Consider the following 16,703-nt stretch of genomic DNA (forward strand, 5'->3'; position numbering starts at 1 on the left):
TGCACTTGACAGTTGACAGTGGCAAATAGACCGATCTTCTTGCCACGACGACAAAGAAAACTTTAAAAAGATATCAGACAAAAATGTCAAATTTAAATTTTACTGGTTAAAATATATAAAACGATAAATAATTACGTGCCATACATACTCATAATAAGAATATAAATATAATATTCCTGTATACAAGCATTTACCTTTGTAAAATAGTGATCGTCAATTTAAATATTATCAAAATCTCAAAATAATAATTTAAATGTTTCAGACTATAGGAAATAAAAAGAAGATATACCGTCATATCCGCTCTACATAACAGAATATGTTATGATTATTAAATAGGTCAAAAGCTTACACAGCGGAGTCAATGGCCAATGCGATTTGCGATAAAACAATAAAAGTCATACGTGTATTAAAGAATGATATGTTAGAAGTTAGTACTTATTAGTGTGACGCGTGGTATGTAGACAAATGTGTCGGTTAGAAACAAAACTGGTCAAATCCAAAAATAAAGGTTTTGGAACACAGTACACCATTTTATTCAATGAAAAATCTTGTTTTTGCTACCGGTTTCAAAAAGAGTCAAATCCAAACCAACTCGTAGAAAAATCGATTCAAAATGACTGCTCAGTATCAAAAAGAGTCAAATCCTTTATAGCTTAGAAACGAAATCGGTCTAATCCGCGTAGCCAATCAGAAGACAGAACTATGTATGAAAATGACAGCCGACCGGCAGCCATTTTGCGGAGTGACGAGCGCATGGATTGTCGTTTTGTGTATGCGTCGCCGTTTTTTATTAAAAGTTAGTGTTAAATTACAATATAATGGATAATTTAATAAAGGAAACTACTCCCCAGTTGTCACGGAAAAGGACACAACAAAAAGCAGATTGGAAATGCAACAAATTGAAGAAGAAAAGGTATGTTTGTACTGCTTTGATTACTTACGCTGCCTTTCGTGGTCAGTGGTGCTAAACATGTGGTGTTTTTATTTTGGATCATCTACTGAATAATTTACTATTTTCTTGCAATTTGTTAGTTTTTTTACTTAGATTTTTATTTTAGATGGCATGAAGTATTTTTTATCTGACTACGGTGAAGCCCAAAAGGAGGGTTATATGTAGTCAGTATAATAATTTTGTGTATTGAAAGTGCTTATTTTTTTTGTAATATTTACTTATTTATTATTGTTTTTATTTTAGATACACTCCAAAAGAGCCACCAAATTTAAAACTACCATGTGACCACTACACCAAGGCATATAGATGCACTTCATTGAGTCATGCTGATATAATAGCATTTAATAAAGCTTTCTACAAAAAACCAGACAAAATTTATCAGGATAATTTTATAATTAATCATACGAAAGTTACTACTACTCAGCGACATAGGCCAGTAAATCAATGTGGGAATAAAAAAGAAATGGCGGTAACGTACTTTGCACGACGACGACACAATGTCTCGATTCCAATTTGCAAACGCGCCTTTCTTTCTATTTTGGCTTTAAAGAAAGGAAGAGTGACAGGTGTAATAAATCGACATTTCAAAGCCATGGGTGAATCTGCACAAGAGAATAGAGGAGGCCCGCGTAAAACTCAAAAATATGCACCTAAGAAGGAAGCTGTCAAAGACTTTATCAAAAAGCTTGAGCCCTTAGAAATACATTACTGTAGAAGTAAAATAAAAAGTAGACAGTATTTGTCATCGGAGCTCAGCATTAGTAAACTTTATAAAATTTTTATCGCAGAAACTGCGGATGAACATAAAGATATTAAGGCATCTTACTTCAGAGAAATTTTCAAAACCGAATTTAACATAGGTTTTGGATCCCCTCGCACAGACATGTGCTCCACTTGCATAGTTTTACAAGAACGACTAAAACATGAAAAAAACAATGAGGTAAAAAATCAATTAATGATTGAGAGCAGAATTCACAAATTGAGAGCCAAAGCGTTTTATCGTTTATTAAAAGACAGCAGCGAAAATATTTTAATTCTAAGTTTTGACTGCCAAAAGAACCAACCGTGTCCAAAAGTTCCCGATCAAAGTGCATACTACTCGAGGCAGTTATATGTGTACAATTTTACGGTGGTAATCGGAAATTCGAAATCACCATTAACTATTAACAACACGTTCATCTACACCTGGACTGAAGATATTTTGCCGAAAGCATCGAATGAAATTGCTAGCGCTGTTTTTCATTGCTTGAACAACATTTTTCTAAGTCCCGGATTAGACCATATCACACAGGTTCGTTTAGTAGCAGATGGGTGCAGCGGCCAAAATAAAAACCAATCTCTTCTTGGTATGACAGCTAAATGGTTACAAGACTATGCACCTGTACACATTATGGACCTAGAAATTCTGTTTCCAGTTGTTGGCCATTCATTTTTGCCACCAGATAGAGTTTTCGCAAAAATTGAAAAAGAGATTAAAAGTCGAGAGGTAATGACTAGCCCTGATGATTATTACGAAATTTTCATCCGTCATGGAACCGTGTATTACTTGGGAATTGATATAAAAGTTTACGACTGGAAACGATCAGCATCTGAAGTTTTAAAAACTACAGGTAATATGCACTTTTCAATAAAAAAATCGAAAAGATTTTTTCTTAAAAGGACTCGTGACAAGCAAAATGTGTATATTCGAGCGGAAGAGTCTTACCAAAATACTTTAAATAAGTATCAAAATATCTGCAAAGGAAAAAAGAAGGTTTCTGCTATAAACCCAGATGTAATTAAATTATATGTTGATGTTAAACAAGAAAAATTAAATGATGTGAAGAAACTATTAATCACACATTTTGGAGAGAAGTGGGATGAAATCTCAGATTTAAATTATTATAAACAAGTCCTTTCAAGACCTAAATCATCTATTACTCATGAACAGGTTGCTGAAGATTGTGATTTCTCTGAAGAATTACCAGCTATAGTTGTATGAGAAATTTAAAAATATAATAGCTTTGATTATATACTTCTATAATGATGATGAATGAAGGTTTTTCAAATAAAGCAAGATTGATTTCAAAGTACTAAATTGTTTATATTTACTGTTTCTACCCAACCAACCCAAAATATTGAGAACCCCTGACATGATATTGTTTTAGCATCAAAATCAGTCACATCCATGGTGATAAGAATCAAAGATGGTCAAATCCAACTACATCAATAACAAAACTAGTCAAATCCATAGCTTGGTTTCGAAATAAGTCAAATCCAAAATAATATCCCAATTATTTTGATTTTTTAGTTTTGTGGTCATGAATGTTTTCTTTTTGATCAGAAATACTAACCTAAGTGAAGCCATACGGATTCAAACCTAATACATAGCTTGTGCAGGTAGATCAGAACGAAAAATCGTTGATTTCTATAAATCCACCCGAATGGATTTGACCACTTTTGTTTCTAAACGACACAAATGTTTGTTAATAATAGAGTTGAAAGTTGGGCCTTAGTTATCTTATATTGATAATTTTAACATCACCATGAGTTGGTTTGGAAGGAAATTAATATTCCTCAATGCATTTTTTGTAGTTAACTCATTACAGTTTTCATCTTTGGATTCCACATACCAAAAAGGACTAGACGCATATACAAACGAAAGATGGTCCGAGTGTATAGTGCAATTTGAAGAATCACTGCATTTGTATAAACTTTATAAAACCGTCATTATCAATTGTAGGTTAAAGTGTAAAAATGACGCTAAAATAAGTAATATGAATGAAAATATAGAGGATCTGAAAATATACGAATTATTTATAAGAACGAGGCAATGCCTTATGAATTGCAAACAGGAAGGCTTTGAAAATATTCATATGTATAGTAATGTATCTGATGCAATTGTTTTGAATATGCAAACTAGAAAACCCTATGAATACTTACACCTGTGTTACTTTCAAATGTATGCTCTTCCAAAAGCTGCATCGGCTTCATATACTTTCCTGGTTGGTCACCCTGAGGATCCGGCCATGAAGAAAAATTTAGACTACTACACCCAGCAACCCGAAGTTGATATAAATAATGTTGTGGATCTTGAGAGTGAAGACTATCAAATTTTATATAGATTGGGTCTCAAATCATATAAATTAAAAAACTGGGGTGAAACAATAGCCAACATGGAAGAAACCTTGGTAGATTACTTGGCCTGGGAAAATAAATGTCGGATGGAATGTGAACAACAACCAGAACAGGAATGGTCTCCAGAAGTTACTATAGTGATATCGAATTATATTGCCTCTCTTTTAACATGTAAGCAAAGGTGTCAAGACCAATTGAAACCCCTTTACAATTCTGGAACAGATTTTCTAGCTGACCTGCTGAATTACTTACAAATATCTTACTACAATTTAGACAGACTAGATGATGTTGGCAAAGCAGTTGCAAGCTACTTAACATTACTGCCAGAGGATGAGGATATGTTAGAAAATAAAAAAATATACCAAACCCTCATTGATAAAGATTCTTTCCTTGAGAGATCTGATATTATCCATTACTTAAAAAGAGATAAATATGAAAAACAGTTACTTGAATTTTTTCATCAAGATAATAGTGATAAATTTGAATCTAATTTGGTATTTTAATATTATGTAACAATTTTTTTTACTACCAATAAGAAGTAACTAAATCATTATATAAATAATAACATGTGCCATATTTTTTTAAATGTTATACCATGTTAGACTTATTAAAATAAAATATAATATAAATGCATAGAATATGTAGAACTTTTATTTTATTTCCAAAATATACTTACTTATATTTTTATTTTGTACCGCTTAAAAAATTTGGTATATTTTGTACATTTTTATTGGAGTGACGAAGAATTCACACAATCTTAGAACTTCTTATTTTTCTTAGTTCCAGGAAATTAATCTCTGAAAGATTGATACTTAGGTATTAAGATTTTTTATTATCCTTGGTTGTATTATTGGTTGGATACTTATGTAGTATTTTAATCAAGATTTTAATCAATAAAAGATAGGTAATATTTTTATTTGACTTGATCTCATATCAAATTCAACTTTTATTTAAAGGGTAGGCCATATTCACATTGTTGTAGATGGGAATTCATCAACAGAAATTAAATACTTTTATCAGGCATAGACAAAGAAAAATATACAAGATGTTATGTACAGGATTAAAATAATGTTGCCAATGATATATTTACATAAGGTGTGTAGAACCGAAAATAACTAATGGATACAAAATACTATATTTTCTCACTTCAATAATTACCATTAATAAATAATAACAAATTAGTAATGCAATAATTAAAACCGTCGTGATTTTCGTATCCATGTCGCAATTAAATACCTACTTGAATTTTTTATGTTCTGAAAATACTACAATAAATCGCTAAATTTAAAGATAAAATATATAATAATTTAAAGAACAAATTTATCATTTTCTCAAATTCGAGATGCAAATATTTCGCATTATAATATTTTACAGAATTTTATGTATTGAAATGGCAATACCAAATTAGTTTTTTTTCAATGGCCATACTAAATGTCAAGAACGGATTTAATGATTGGAATTTGGAAATTGAAAATTGTATTTTATCAAAATCCTTATTCATACACAGGTAATTCAAATATTATATTTTTCTTTGATTGATAAGAATAATTATGTTTTTCATACGAGAAATGGGTCATTAGAAAAAATAAGTGCTACGTTTCTATTTTCTATACATATAATTATTACCATAATATGTACCTAGGTATCTAAGTAGTTATGCACTTATTGAAATTTTCTATTTCCAGATACATCTTCAACTTAGCAATAGAGACGATAAAATAATGGCTTTGGCTACAGATATGGTCAATGATAAATTAAGTATAAAGAACATATTATTCACAAAAGCAATGCCTAATTATAAAATACCAGTACCTGTAAATGGCCACAAACTATATTCATGCATAGATTGTAGTGATAAGTAAGTACTATCATATTTTGTTGTAGAATATAGGTACTTGTAGTAGATGGAATCTATAATTCATTTAGTGTTCGTTTGTATGCACTTATAATGTTATTGGACATTATAATGCATGTTAAGAATTTTAGTAGGTGTTTACAGAACTAAATTTTTCAAATATTGTTTCTTTTATTAATTAAATATCACTTTGTTACAGGTTTATATTTGAATCAAGTTATAAAGTTCACATTGGCCGTAAATCTCTACAGATTACTTATTTGTGCAGATATTGCAATAAACTGAATGTATTTTATAATAGATGTCAGTTTTTAGCTCACATAAGATCTCATAGTAATAAAACTGCTACCATCAACTTGAGTGATTTAAAAGTTGAACCTCTGCTATTTATCAGCTCAGAAATTGCCACCACATCTAAGAGTGTAGATTCATTTACTGTTAATTCAGTAACTGAAATGTACAGAACTGATAATTCAGACAAAACATTTCCAAATATACATTGTTTTGAATGTAAAAAAAATATTACAGTAACAAAAAACAAAGAGAAAGATAGAGTAAAACATTACATGGACCATGCACACAACATCTACACTTGCCCTGTATGTTTATTCACACTACCCTCAATATGTGCACTAAGTGCTCATATTCGTTTGCACTTGAAAAGTCCTCCATACATTTGCCCAGAATGTGGTATGAATTTACCAAATAGGGTGTGTACATACCCCTACAATCATGACTGTGAAGGCTTTAAAATGATGAGAGTTACATCTAGAATTAAATGTTTCAAAAGTGGTTGTCAGTTGCTACATCCAAACAGTTTTTTAACCCATATGAGGCAGAGCCACTTAAATAAAATATTTAAATGTCCTTCGTGTGCCCTTGCTGGATACAATGAGAATACAGTATTGAAACATGTAATGCGATGTTGTGATAAAACAAAATACCCTACATACTATGAATGTCAACAGTGTCCTGCAATATTTTTAAGTGTAAATCAAATAAACAAGCACCTCAATACCCATCTTGCAACCATTCATAAGAATCATCAAATGTATCCATGTTGGAACTGCGGTGTTATTTCTCCTGCTGTGTATGATTTATTAAATCATCATATGGAAAAGCATCATTCAACATACAATAGACCTTTGTCATCGATTATATGCAAAATAATATTGAAAACCTGTCATAAATGTTCAAAACCTGTACATCAATGGATTGATGGCAATTTTGACAAGGAACCATATAAATGTCCTGATTGCTCATTGGAGGCTCCCTCTGAAGGCAATACAAGCAAGAGGCAAGATGTATATCAAATAGTATGCCATTTGTGTAGAGTTAAAGTTAATGAAAACTGGGAAGAAATAAAAACACATTTCAAAGAATTTCACAATCATATTAAGTGCTTAGATTTGAAAGTAAACTTGACAAAAATGAATTTAAAGGAGATGAAGAAAAATGTGACTAGAACAAAGCACTTAAAATCAAATAAGATATTAAAGCGCAATCACAAAAATAAAGTTGGAGCTCATACTGATAAAATGAATCCACCAACAGCAATACAAGTTGAACAGAATACTCCTAATTACTGCAAAAAGTGTCAGTACCAAACAGAGGATGCAAAAACTTTCCATTTACATATATTATCACACAAAGATCCATCTTTGGCTTATCAGTGTATGGAGTGTGGGCAATGCTTTGCTGTCAAGCCCTCTTTTTCAACTCATTTGTTATTAGATCATAAAATAACAGATGTTAATGAATATATTGTTAAACATGATTGCTTTAACAAAGATGCATTAGAAAAATACCACATTAAGTCAAATGCACCAGAAGATGAGCCACTTGAAGCAAACCAATGTAATATTTGCAGAGAAAAATTCACTGACCCTCACAGTTTAGAAAAACATTACAGAGTTCATGGCATGGCTTTCTTAAAAAAGAATACTCAAAAAGCTAAAAGCCCATAAATTGCTGGAGTCAATTATTATTTTAAGGCTTGCTTGACATTGTATAATTTTATGAATCATGTATTTCACATTTATAATGTGTTTAAATTCAAACATACAAATTATATCAAAACACATTTATTCCATATCATCAGTCACAAACTTAAATTTAGAATTACATATTTATATTACATGCATCACAATCACTCCTTAGAATAAAACAATGTTACTTATCTTATGGTTAGATTGTTAAAACTATAGGTACAATGGATTTTTAATTTTAATGAGATTTTTCAACAGATAGTAGTTTAACAGAATGGTAAAGTAAAGACAATGAAAATCGGATTTTGATGTCACCACAACATAACAATGTAGAAATAAATTCATTACAAATGTTTAAGTCAGTTCTAACAAATAGAAAAAGTTGAAAGTAAAAATATAAGAACATGGGATCCACATCAGCAGTTTTCAGAATTCCATGAGGAAATATGTGTGAATAATTGCCAGTTTTATTCAAACACAACATGTATAAACATACTTTATAAAAGAATATGATAGTATTTGAATCTTTGTTTTTGTTAATTTTAGTTAACTAGGTAAAAGAATAAAATATGAAACATTAATGTAAACTTAGTTAATTATTAATTCTAAATATGAATGTAATAAAGTTATTAAATATATTTACATATTTTATTTTTACTGTAACATTTATGTTTGTATTGGAAGGTACAGTGGATGAAAAGCAGTAGCCCCTTTTAATGATCTTCTACATTGAGGGCATCTTTTGTCATGTTTTAAAGATCTCTGTATGCATTCTAAACAAAATACATGTCCACACTTTGTTGATGATGCTGGATTCTTTCCCAATTGTTCACAGCATATGGGACACTCTCCAATCTTGATTGCTTTTTTTTCAGGGGATTGAACTTCCACCTGTAATTGAAGTATGTAGGTATATTAATAAATAAATATAGCATATTTTACAGACACAGTTAAAACTGATCCCAAAACTGTAACAGTTAATAATACAGTTAGTATAAACTTTATTAAAGTAAATTATGGTGTATTTTGTCAAATATGTCTATTGACTACTATGAAAATATGAAGTTACAATTTTAATGCAGTTCTTCAATCTATTTATTTTATGACTGCCATTCGTTAATATTATGTTAGGATAGTTTCAACAATTTTTCATCTACTCCTGGGGATACCCATTTAAGTGGTTCATAAGATTTCAATGATATACTTATGACAATTATTCTAAAGTGCTTGGATAAGAAGTCTATATTGAATAAAAAATTGTTTGAGTTTTTAACCCCTATGTTGAAGAGGCATGTTGTTGTTTTCAAATATTCAAAATGTAACTTGATTTGTAAGATTAAGATTTAACATGCCAAAATTACATGTATTGGTGTGATTTCATGATGTGAACAAACATGGCAAATGTGAATCTGAGTGTTTTCCTTCATAAATTTTAACTTCATTGTATGAGATTTTAGTTATAACTTGAGGAGCTTCGGAACAAAAACCGCTAAATCCACTTTCTAAGATTTTTGACAAATCGGAAAAAACGTTTTATTTCTTTGTTTTTTTAGGTAAAAGAGAGTAGAAAATCTTAATATATCAACATTAGCAACATTGTTTGGTGGCCAAAACAACAGATTCGTGTGTGAAGTAATAAACGAAAAAAAAAAATGGATATAGCGGTTTTTGCTTAGACTATCCGGATTTATCGTTTTTAGAAAAAATCAACTAAGGATTTATCGCTATGTGAAAAAACCATTAACATTTTTGGTTAAAACTAAGTATATGAGGAATTAAATAATAAAAAATAAAAAATTGATATATCGGTTTTTGTCTCAACCTTATAAAAATCTATCAAATTTATGTAGGATTTATCGGTTTCTGTTAAGATATCAATTTTCTTTTACCTCATCAGTGGATTTATCGGTATCTGTATAGATCATTTAACTTGAAGCGCATTTTTCTACTAGATTCATCGGCTTTAGAACAGATTCAATAAGCTTATCATGTAAAATTATGCAAAAGCATCGAAATTACAAAAAAAAAAAAAAAAAAATACAGCATGTCGTTTATCGGTTTTTGTTCCGACCCTGCTCACTTATAACCAAGTATTGAAAAATTGTTCTAAAAAAGTGTAGTTGAATAAATACAATATGTTCTATGTACGAATTACGATACTTAAAATTTCGGATGTATCCTTATTTAAATTAAAACTTACCGTCTTTGGCTCCAAAGATTTCGCTCTTGATTTTTTTGTGAGTTTATTTGGAGCTTTGTTGGGAGCTGCGATTGTTTGATTTGTTTCAAAAATTACCTCACAAATTGATTCGTCAGTGTTATCATCTATTTCAATAACATCATCAGAGAAATTACAATGCTTAACCAAGCCAAATGGAACAGGCGATGTGAGGTCAATAATGTTATCAGATGGGTCAGACATGTTTAGTTTCTTTCTTTAACTTTTCAGTAATTTGAATAAAAATACAGCGAATAACATGCGCAAATCACGCATTAGCAGAATAACTGAGAATGGAGATTAATGTTTTGTCCTTGTTTTGTCAAACAAATGTAGTGCTAGTGTCACTTGATTGTTTCTTCTGCTGCCAATATCAATTATTTTTTAAATGACGAATAAATACTTTAAAAAACTTGTAGGTTCAACTGAATTTTTCGAATTTAAAAATATATACCCGAACTCAATCAACTCCGCAGTATATCACACGTTTATCAAAATTCGAAGGTATTTCAAATTTCAATTTTCATTTTTCAGTTCTCGCAGTGTTGCCATTTGCCAATTGCCTGTTGCCACGGGCCACCTAATGCGTCTTATTCACGGTCCATCTTGCTGTACGTCCCGCCAAGGCCATACACGATGCACGAGTCATGACGCAAAACGATAGTGAATAGTATTGACGTACGTCAATAGGGCGGGGATACACATGCCAGTAAATCGGGAAAGTAGCTGGTATGAAAGTTACTGGCATGTACGAGTTACTGGCAAACTGCGGATACATTTGCAAGTAATACTGGCATGCATACTGTGCCCTTGCATGCCAGTATTACCATCGCGTATACACAGGACAGTTCGTGAGAGTATTTCTTACCTTCAAACATGGATAACAATCGAAGTGAATTAAAAAAAATTGTCTTATTACTAGCTGGCATGCCCGTAGCTGTCGCGTCTGTTCACACGTGCCAGGTTAGCAGCCCCCCGCGTCCCCTCCCTCAACGGGCATGCAAGAAAATCAAATTTTGTTCTAGCTACTTGCAACTAACTGGCTTCCTGTTACAGGCATGCCAGTTAGTGAATACACATGATTTTTTATCCAGCGAGCACCCCCACCACTGCGAACGTCGTGCAGATGGACAGTGAATAGCGCGGACGTACGTCAGAGCCACAGTCAGAGCCGTCCTGCATCGTGCGTGGTCGATCGTGAATAGGCTTGCTGTACAGCAGATCAGTGTTGCCAATAGAAATTAATGTAAATACTTGGAAACGTGGCCTATTAATATGATTTTTTTGTGATAGCTTAGTGAGTACATGAGCAAGCAAGAAACAGTTATTTTATATTTTTATGTACACAGGAAATACCCAATTATCATTACTTTTGGATCAACCTAGTACTCATGGACAGCATAATCAGAAGTTATTATTTTAAAGGAACTCCAAGGTGAATTGTTGAATAACACAGATTTTATGCAAAAGTCCACTGCAGAAAAATGGCAATTTATTAAAAAAAAATGTCCTATATAACGAATTTGTTTGTTTAAAAAAAATGATAAGATATACTCTCTGTTCCCGCCACTTCAGCATTTACTGAAAGAGTCTTTTCGGTCATGAATGTGAAGTGGCGGGAAGAGAGAAACCGAGCTTCATTAAAAATTAATTAAAAATGAGCTCTTCAAATATATAAATTTAGATTTATATATTTTATAACTGTGTTATTCAACAATTCGCCTTGGAGTTCTTTTAAAATAATAACTTCTGAATATAAACTGTCCATGTGTACTAGGTTGATCCAAAAGTAATGATAATTGGGTATTTCCTGTGTACATAAAAATAATTTGGAAAATCCAAAAGTGCACGCCTCATAATTTTTTTTAATAAATATTTATTAATTATTATTTTTGTTTATTTAATAACAATTAAACCACATCGAATCAGACCCTGAAAAATGAAAGGGTTCTATTCCTGAGCATACTCAAGCGTAAGAGAAAAAAAAAGACTCGATTAGTAAAGTATTTCGGTCGCTATCGTGTTAACAAGAAAAAGGATCCGCACATACAGACACACGGACGTCCAAGACAGAACTTTTTTAAACTGTTTTTTAACTAGTTTAAATAACAAAAATGACATCAAAAATATCATGAACGTTAAAAATAGTGTTTTTTCTTAATATGTGTGTGTATGTATTATCTTACAAGTGCAATGTATGATACATAAAGACATTTTAAGTTTGAAAAATCAGATGTTTTGCGCGAAGTGACAGTAGTACCCACCTCAACGCTTCGCTTATGAGGAGTGCAATATAAAATAACTGTTTCTTGTTTGCTCATGTACTCACTAAGTTATCACAAAAAAATCATATCAATAGGCCACGTTTCCAAGTATTTACATTAATTTCTGTTGGCAACACTGATCTGCTGTACGTCCGCGCTATTCACTGTCCATCTGCACGACGTTCGCGGTGGTGGGGGTGCTCGGCGCTGGCTGGATGAAAAATTGGTCGTGCACATCCAGCAAGATAATAATAATAATTATTGACGTACGTCAATACTATTCACTGTCGTTTTGCGTCGTGCATCGTGTATGACCTTGGCGGGACGTACGTCAAGATGGACCGTGAATAAGACGCATTAAGGCGCTTTAAGACGCTTTAAATATACAGTATTATAAAATAAAAATAAAAAAAAAATATTATAAAAAAAAATTATATCTATGGTCAGTACTCACTACTCAGTACTCAGTAGCGTCTTATTCACGGTCAATCCCCGACGTACGTCGGCTCAAGGCCGCGGTGCTGGATGTATCCTACTGACGATCGTGCGCGCATCAAGCATGGCTAGGGTTGCCAACTTTTATTTGAAGAAATAGAGTATATCTGATTTTAAAGGAGGTAAATAAAGAGTAAATAAATATTTTTAAAAATGTATTTTTTTGTACTTTTTGCAGTAATTAAGAATTTTTCATTATTTTTAAATGAATTATATGAATCCAAACATTCCAAATCTAAATTTATATATTTCAAGAGCTCATTTTTAATTAATTTTTAATGAAGCTCGGTTTCTCTCTTCCCGCCACTTCACATTCATGACCGAAAAGACTCTTTCAGTAAATGCTAAAGTGGCGGGAACAGAGAGTATATAGCTAATCATTTTTTTTAAACAAACAAATTCGTCAAGATATTTTTTTTAAATAAATTGCCATTTTTCTGCAGTGGACTTTTGCATAAAATCTGTGTTATTCAACAATTCGCCTTGGAGTTCTTTTAAAATAATAACTTCTGAATATAAACTGTCCATGTGTACAAGGTTGATCCAAAAGTGATAATTAGGATTTCCTGTGTACATAAAAATCAAAAATAACCGTTTCTTGCTTGCTCATGTACTCACTAAGTTATCACAAAAAAATCATATCAATAGGCCACGTTTCCAAGTATTTACATTAATTTCTGTTGGCAACACTAATCTGCTGTACGTCCGCGCTATTCACTGTCCATCTGCACGACGTTCGCGGTGGTGGGGGTGCTTGCTGGATGAAAAGTTGGTCGTGCACTCAGAGCAATAAACCTATAGAGTACTTGTATCGAGCGTATACAATTTACATATATTTGTTTCTCTCTATCTAAAGAAAACGTCGTATGAAAGAATGAGATAGCTATAGACTACAAGCTACGTTTCAACATAGTCATGGCACCATTTTTACTATAGGTACGTATTTAGATAGATAGAAGGTGATAGTGATGGGATGTGCTTCAATCGATAAAATCGTGAATGCATTTTGCATTTACGGTTTCGTGAAATAATAAATAATAAAAAAAAAAAACAAAATTAATCATTAATTTCAGTTGAATACATTATTTGTTTAATCCTACGAATATAATAAATGCGAAATTATGCGAGAATGGATAACTTTCTCTTTCACTGCTGAACCGATTACAATGAAATTTTGTACATACACACATAGGATAGGTTTTATCCCGGAAATCCCACGTGAACGGGAACTGTGCGGGATTTTCTTTAAAAACGCGGGCGGAAAGCTAGTATATTATAAAATAAATTTTAAAACTTGAAATGTAACTAATTTAAAATAAAGATGGAAATGATGATAAAGTTAAAGGAGTGAGGAGAAAGGCACAGTCAGCATGAGGGAATCATGCAGCATTTTAACAAGTTCATAAAAGGACAGTCTTAAAGAAAACATTTTCCTTACATCCTACTAATAAAGCGAAAGTTTGTGAGGATGGGTGTTTGTGACTCTTTCACGCGAATACTACTAAACCGATTACAATGAAATTTGGAAAAATTACTTTTGATCCCGTAAATCCCACAGGAATGGGAACTATGCGGGTTTTTCTTTGAAAACGCATGTATATTAAGTATGTATTTTAATAGTAGTTTCTCATCTATGAGAACTGTCATTTAATCAACCGTTTAATTTTCACATAGTTACACATTTAAAGTAACTTATGTGTAAAAAAATTTCCAAATAAAACACAAATGTATTTATTATCTACAGGAACAAAAAAAACGTAAGCGTAAGATTGCACAATTCTTCTAGAGTATCCATCTTGATAACACGCAGGCTCGAAATGCAGTGAACACAATCTAGCTAATTTCGACGGCGTCCAATCTACTCGTCTCATATGTTTTATACCCATTTTTTATTTGCTCTGGAAATCTAAAACAAAATGAATTTATTAATAATCTAAAAGAGAAAATAATAAACAACAATGAACAAACTAAACAGATAAGTCAAATAAAACAACCACGTGGTATTTTTTATTTTCCTGCTGTAGAAAATTTACATCTATTATTTGCAACAACAACTACATATAAATCTGATATAAGAAACAAAATAAATAAATCAACGTTAATATGAAATAGATTTTTTGTCATAAATCGATAATATACGCTAGATGTGTTACAACACTACGGTGGTAAACAAAATGCCAAACGTGATAATATTGTGACATTTTTTAAAAATTATTTAATTCTTTTGTATTCCACAACCCCATAAAGTGGGTAAATGTTACAGTTACAACATAAACTTATAAAAAAGCGCTTGATAAAACCTTCAAGTAGGGTTAGAACATAAATATTTATCAATTTGCTGAAAATCACTTACCGATGGAAAGATATTTTTTCATTGTTTTCATCCAAAACTCCCATTCGACTAGTAATAGCCAGTAGCTAAACATACAATAGTCATTTTAGCACACTGACAAATAAAAAGAAACACTATACACTTTATATTTTCTAAATATTTCGTTAAAAACACTTGACGCACTGAGCCCACCAGCTGGTTGGAAAACAAACTGACTGCCGGCGCGCTACGTTTGAAGACAGTGCAGATACTCTATCGCTATCTCAATCTGACTTATGCTGTTATTGACTAAGAGTAAGTAGATTAGAAAATATGTATTTTGTTCTGCCTCAATATAAGAACTCTATAGGTTTATTCCTCTGAGGTCGTGCACATCCAGCAAGATAATAATAATAATTATTGACGTACGTCAACGCTATTCACTGTCGTTTTGCGTCGTGCATCGTGTATGACCTTGGCGGGACGTACAGCGTCTTATTCACGGTCAATCCCCGACGTACGTCGGCTCAAGGCCGCGGTGCTGGATGTATCCTACTGACGATCGTGCGCGCATCAAGCATGGCTAGGGTTGCCAACTTTTATTTGAAGAAATAGAGTATATCTGATTTTAAAGGAGGTAAATAAAGAGTAAATATATATTTTTAAAAATGTTTTTTTTTTGTACTTTTTGCAGTAACTAAGAATTTTTCATTATTTTTAAATGAATTATATGAATCCAAACATTTCAAATCTAAATTTATATATTTCAAGAGCTCATTTTTAATTAATTTTTAATGAAGCTCGGTTTCTCTCTTCCCGCCACTTCACATTCATGACCGAAAAGACTCTTTCAGTAAATGCTAAAGTGGCGGGAACAGAGAGTAGCTAATCATTTTTTTTTAAACAAACAAATTCGTCAAGATATTTTTTTTAAATAAATTGCCATTTTTCTGCAGTGGACTTTTGCATAAAATCTGTGTTATTCAACAATTCGCCTTGGAGTTCTTTTAAAATAATAACTTCTGAATATAAACTGTCCATGTGTACAAGGTTGATCCAAAAGTAATGATAATTGGGATTTCCTGTGTATAAAAAAAAATCATATCAATAGGCCACGTTTCCAAGTATTTACATTAATTTCTGTTGGCAACACTAATCTGCTGTACGTCCGCGCTATTCACTGTCCATCTGCACGACGTTCGCGGTGGTGGGGGTGCTTGCTGGATGAAAAGTTGGTCGTGCACATCCAGCAAGATAATAATAATAATTATTGACGTACGTCAACGCTATTCACTGTCGTTTTGCGTCGTGCATCGTGTATGACCTTGGCGGGACGTACAGCGTCTTATTCACGGTCAATCCCCGACGTACGTCGGCTCAAGGCCGCGGTGCTGGATGTATCCTACTGACGATCGTGCGCGCATCAAGCATGGCTAGGGTTGCCAACTTTTATTTGAAGAAATAGAGTATATCTGATTTTAAAGGAGGTAAATAAAGAGTAAA

General features: G+C 32.1%; 3 protein-coding genes across 3 annotated transcripts; 2 read left to right on the forward strand and 1 right to left on the reverse strand.

The window, feature by feature from the left end:
* Positions 1-41: 41 nt before the first annotated feature.
* LOC149487803 (cartilage-associated protein-like) lies at positions 42-4,698 on the forward strand. The gene is made up of 3 exons (XM_089696479.1): positions 42-178; positions 263-453; positions 3,675-4,698. The coding sequence occupies exon 3, from the start codon at positions 3,709-3,711 to the stop codon at positions 4,570-4,572; it is 864 nt and encodes a 287-aa protein (XP_089552605.1). The 5' UTR covers positions 42-178; positions 263-453; positions 3,675-3,708; the 3' UTR covers positions 4,573-4,698.
* Positions 4,699-5,440: 742 nt separating this feature from the next.
* On the forward strand, positions 5,441-7,901 carry LOC149487804 (zinc finger protein 532-like). The gene is made up of 3 exons (XM_089696480.1): positions 5,441-5,576; positions 5,755-5,927; positions 6,124-7,901. Exons 2-3 carry the CDS (start codon positions 5,791-5,793, stop codon positions 7,889-7,891), a joined length of 1,905 nt encoding a protein of 634 aa, XP_089552606.1. The 5' UTR covers positions 5,441-5,576; positions 5,755-5,790; the 3' UTR covers positions 7,892-7,901.
* A 91-nt stretch (positions 7,902-7,992) lies between these two features.
* LOC149487805 (uncharacterized) lies at positions 7,993-10,698 on the reverse strand. The gene is made up of 2 exons (XM_089696481.1): positions 10,113-10,698; positions 7,993-8,803 (listed from the first exon to the last, which is right to left on the reverse strand). Exons 1-2 carry the CDS (start codon positions 10,332-10,334, stop codon positions 8,579-8,581), a joined length of 447 nt encoding a protein of 148 aa, XP_089552607.1. The 5' UTR covers positions 10,335-10,698; the 3' UTR covers positions 7,993-8,578.
* Positions 10,699-16,703: the final 6,005 nt, after the last annotated feature.

The sequence above is a fragment of the Colias philodice genome, chromosome 6, assembly GCF_061535455.1.
Source record: "Colias philodice isolate Cphi_HAF_F1 chromosome 6, ilColPhil1 Martin Lab GWU primary, whole genome shotgun sequence".
In the NCBI taxonomy this organism is placed as follows: Eukaryota; Metazoa; Arthropoda; class Insecta; order Lepidoptera; family Pieridae; genus Colias; species Colias philodice.

Bases quoted from the DNA above. Each gene is read 5' to 3' on its own strand.
- LOC149487804 (XM_089696480.1), top strand. From the start codon at position 5,791: ATGGCTTTGGCTACAGATATGGTCAATGATAAATTAAGTATAAAGAAC. The intron at 5,928-6,123 runs GTAAGTACTATC...ACTTTGTTACAG, and splicing joins TGCATAGATTGTAGTGATAA to GTTTATATTTGAATCAAGTT.
- LOC149487805 (XM_089696481.1), bottom strand. From the start codon at position 10,334: ATGTCTGACCCATCTGATAACATTATTGACCTCACATCGCCTGTTCCA. The intron at 8,804-10,112 runs GTAAGTTTTAAT...CTTCAATTACAG, and splicing joins AATCTTTGGAGCCAAAGACG to GTGGAAGTTCAATCCCCTGA.
- LOC149487803 (XM_089696479.1), top strand. From the start codon at position 3,709: ATGAATGAAAATATAGAGGATCTGAAAATATACGAATTATTTATAAGA.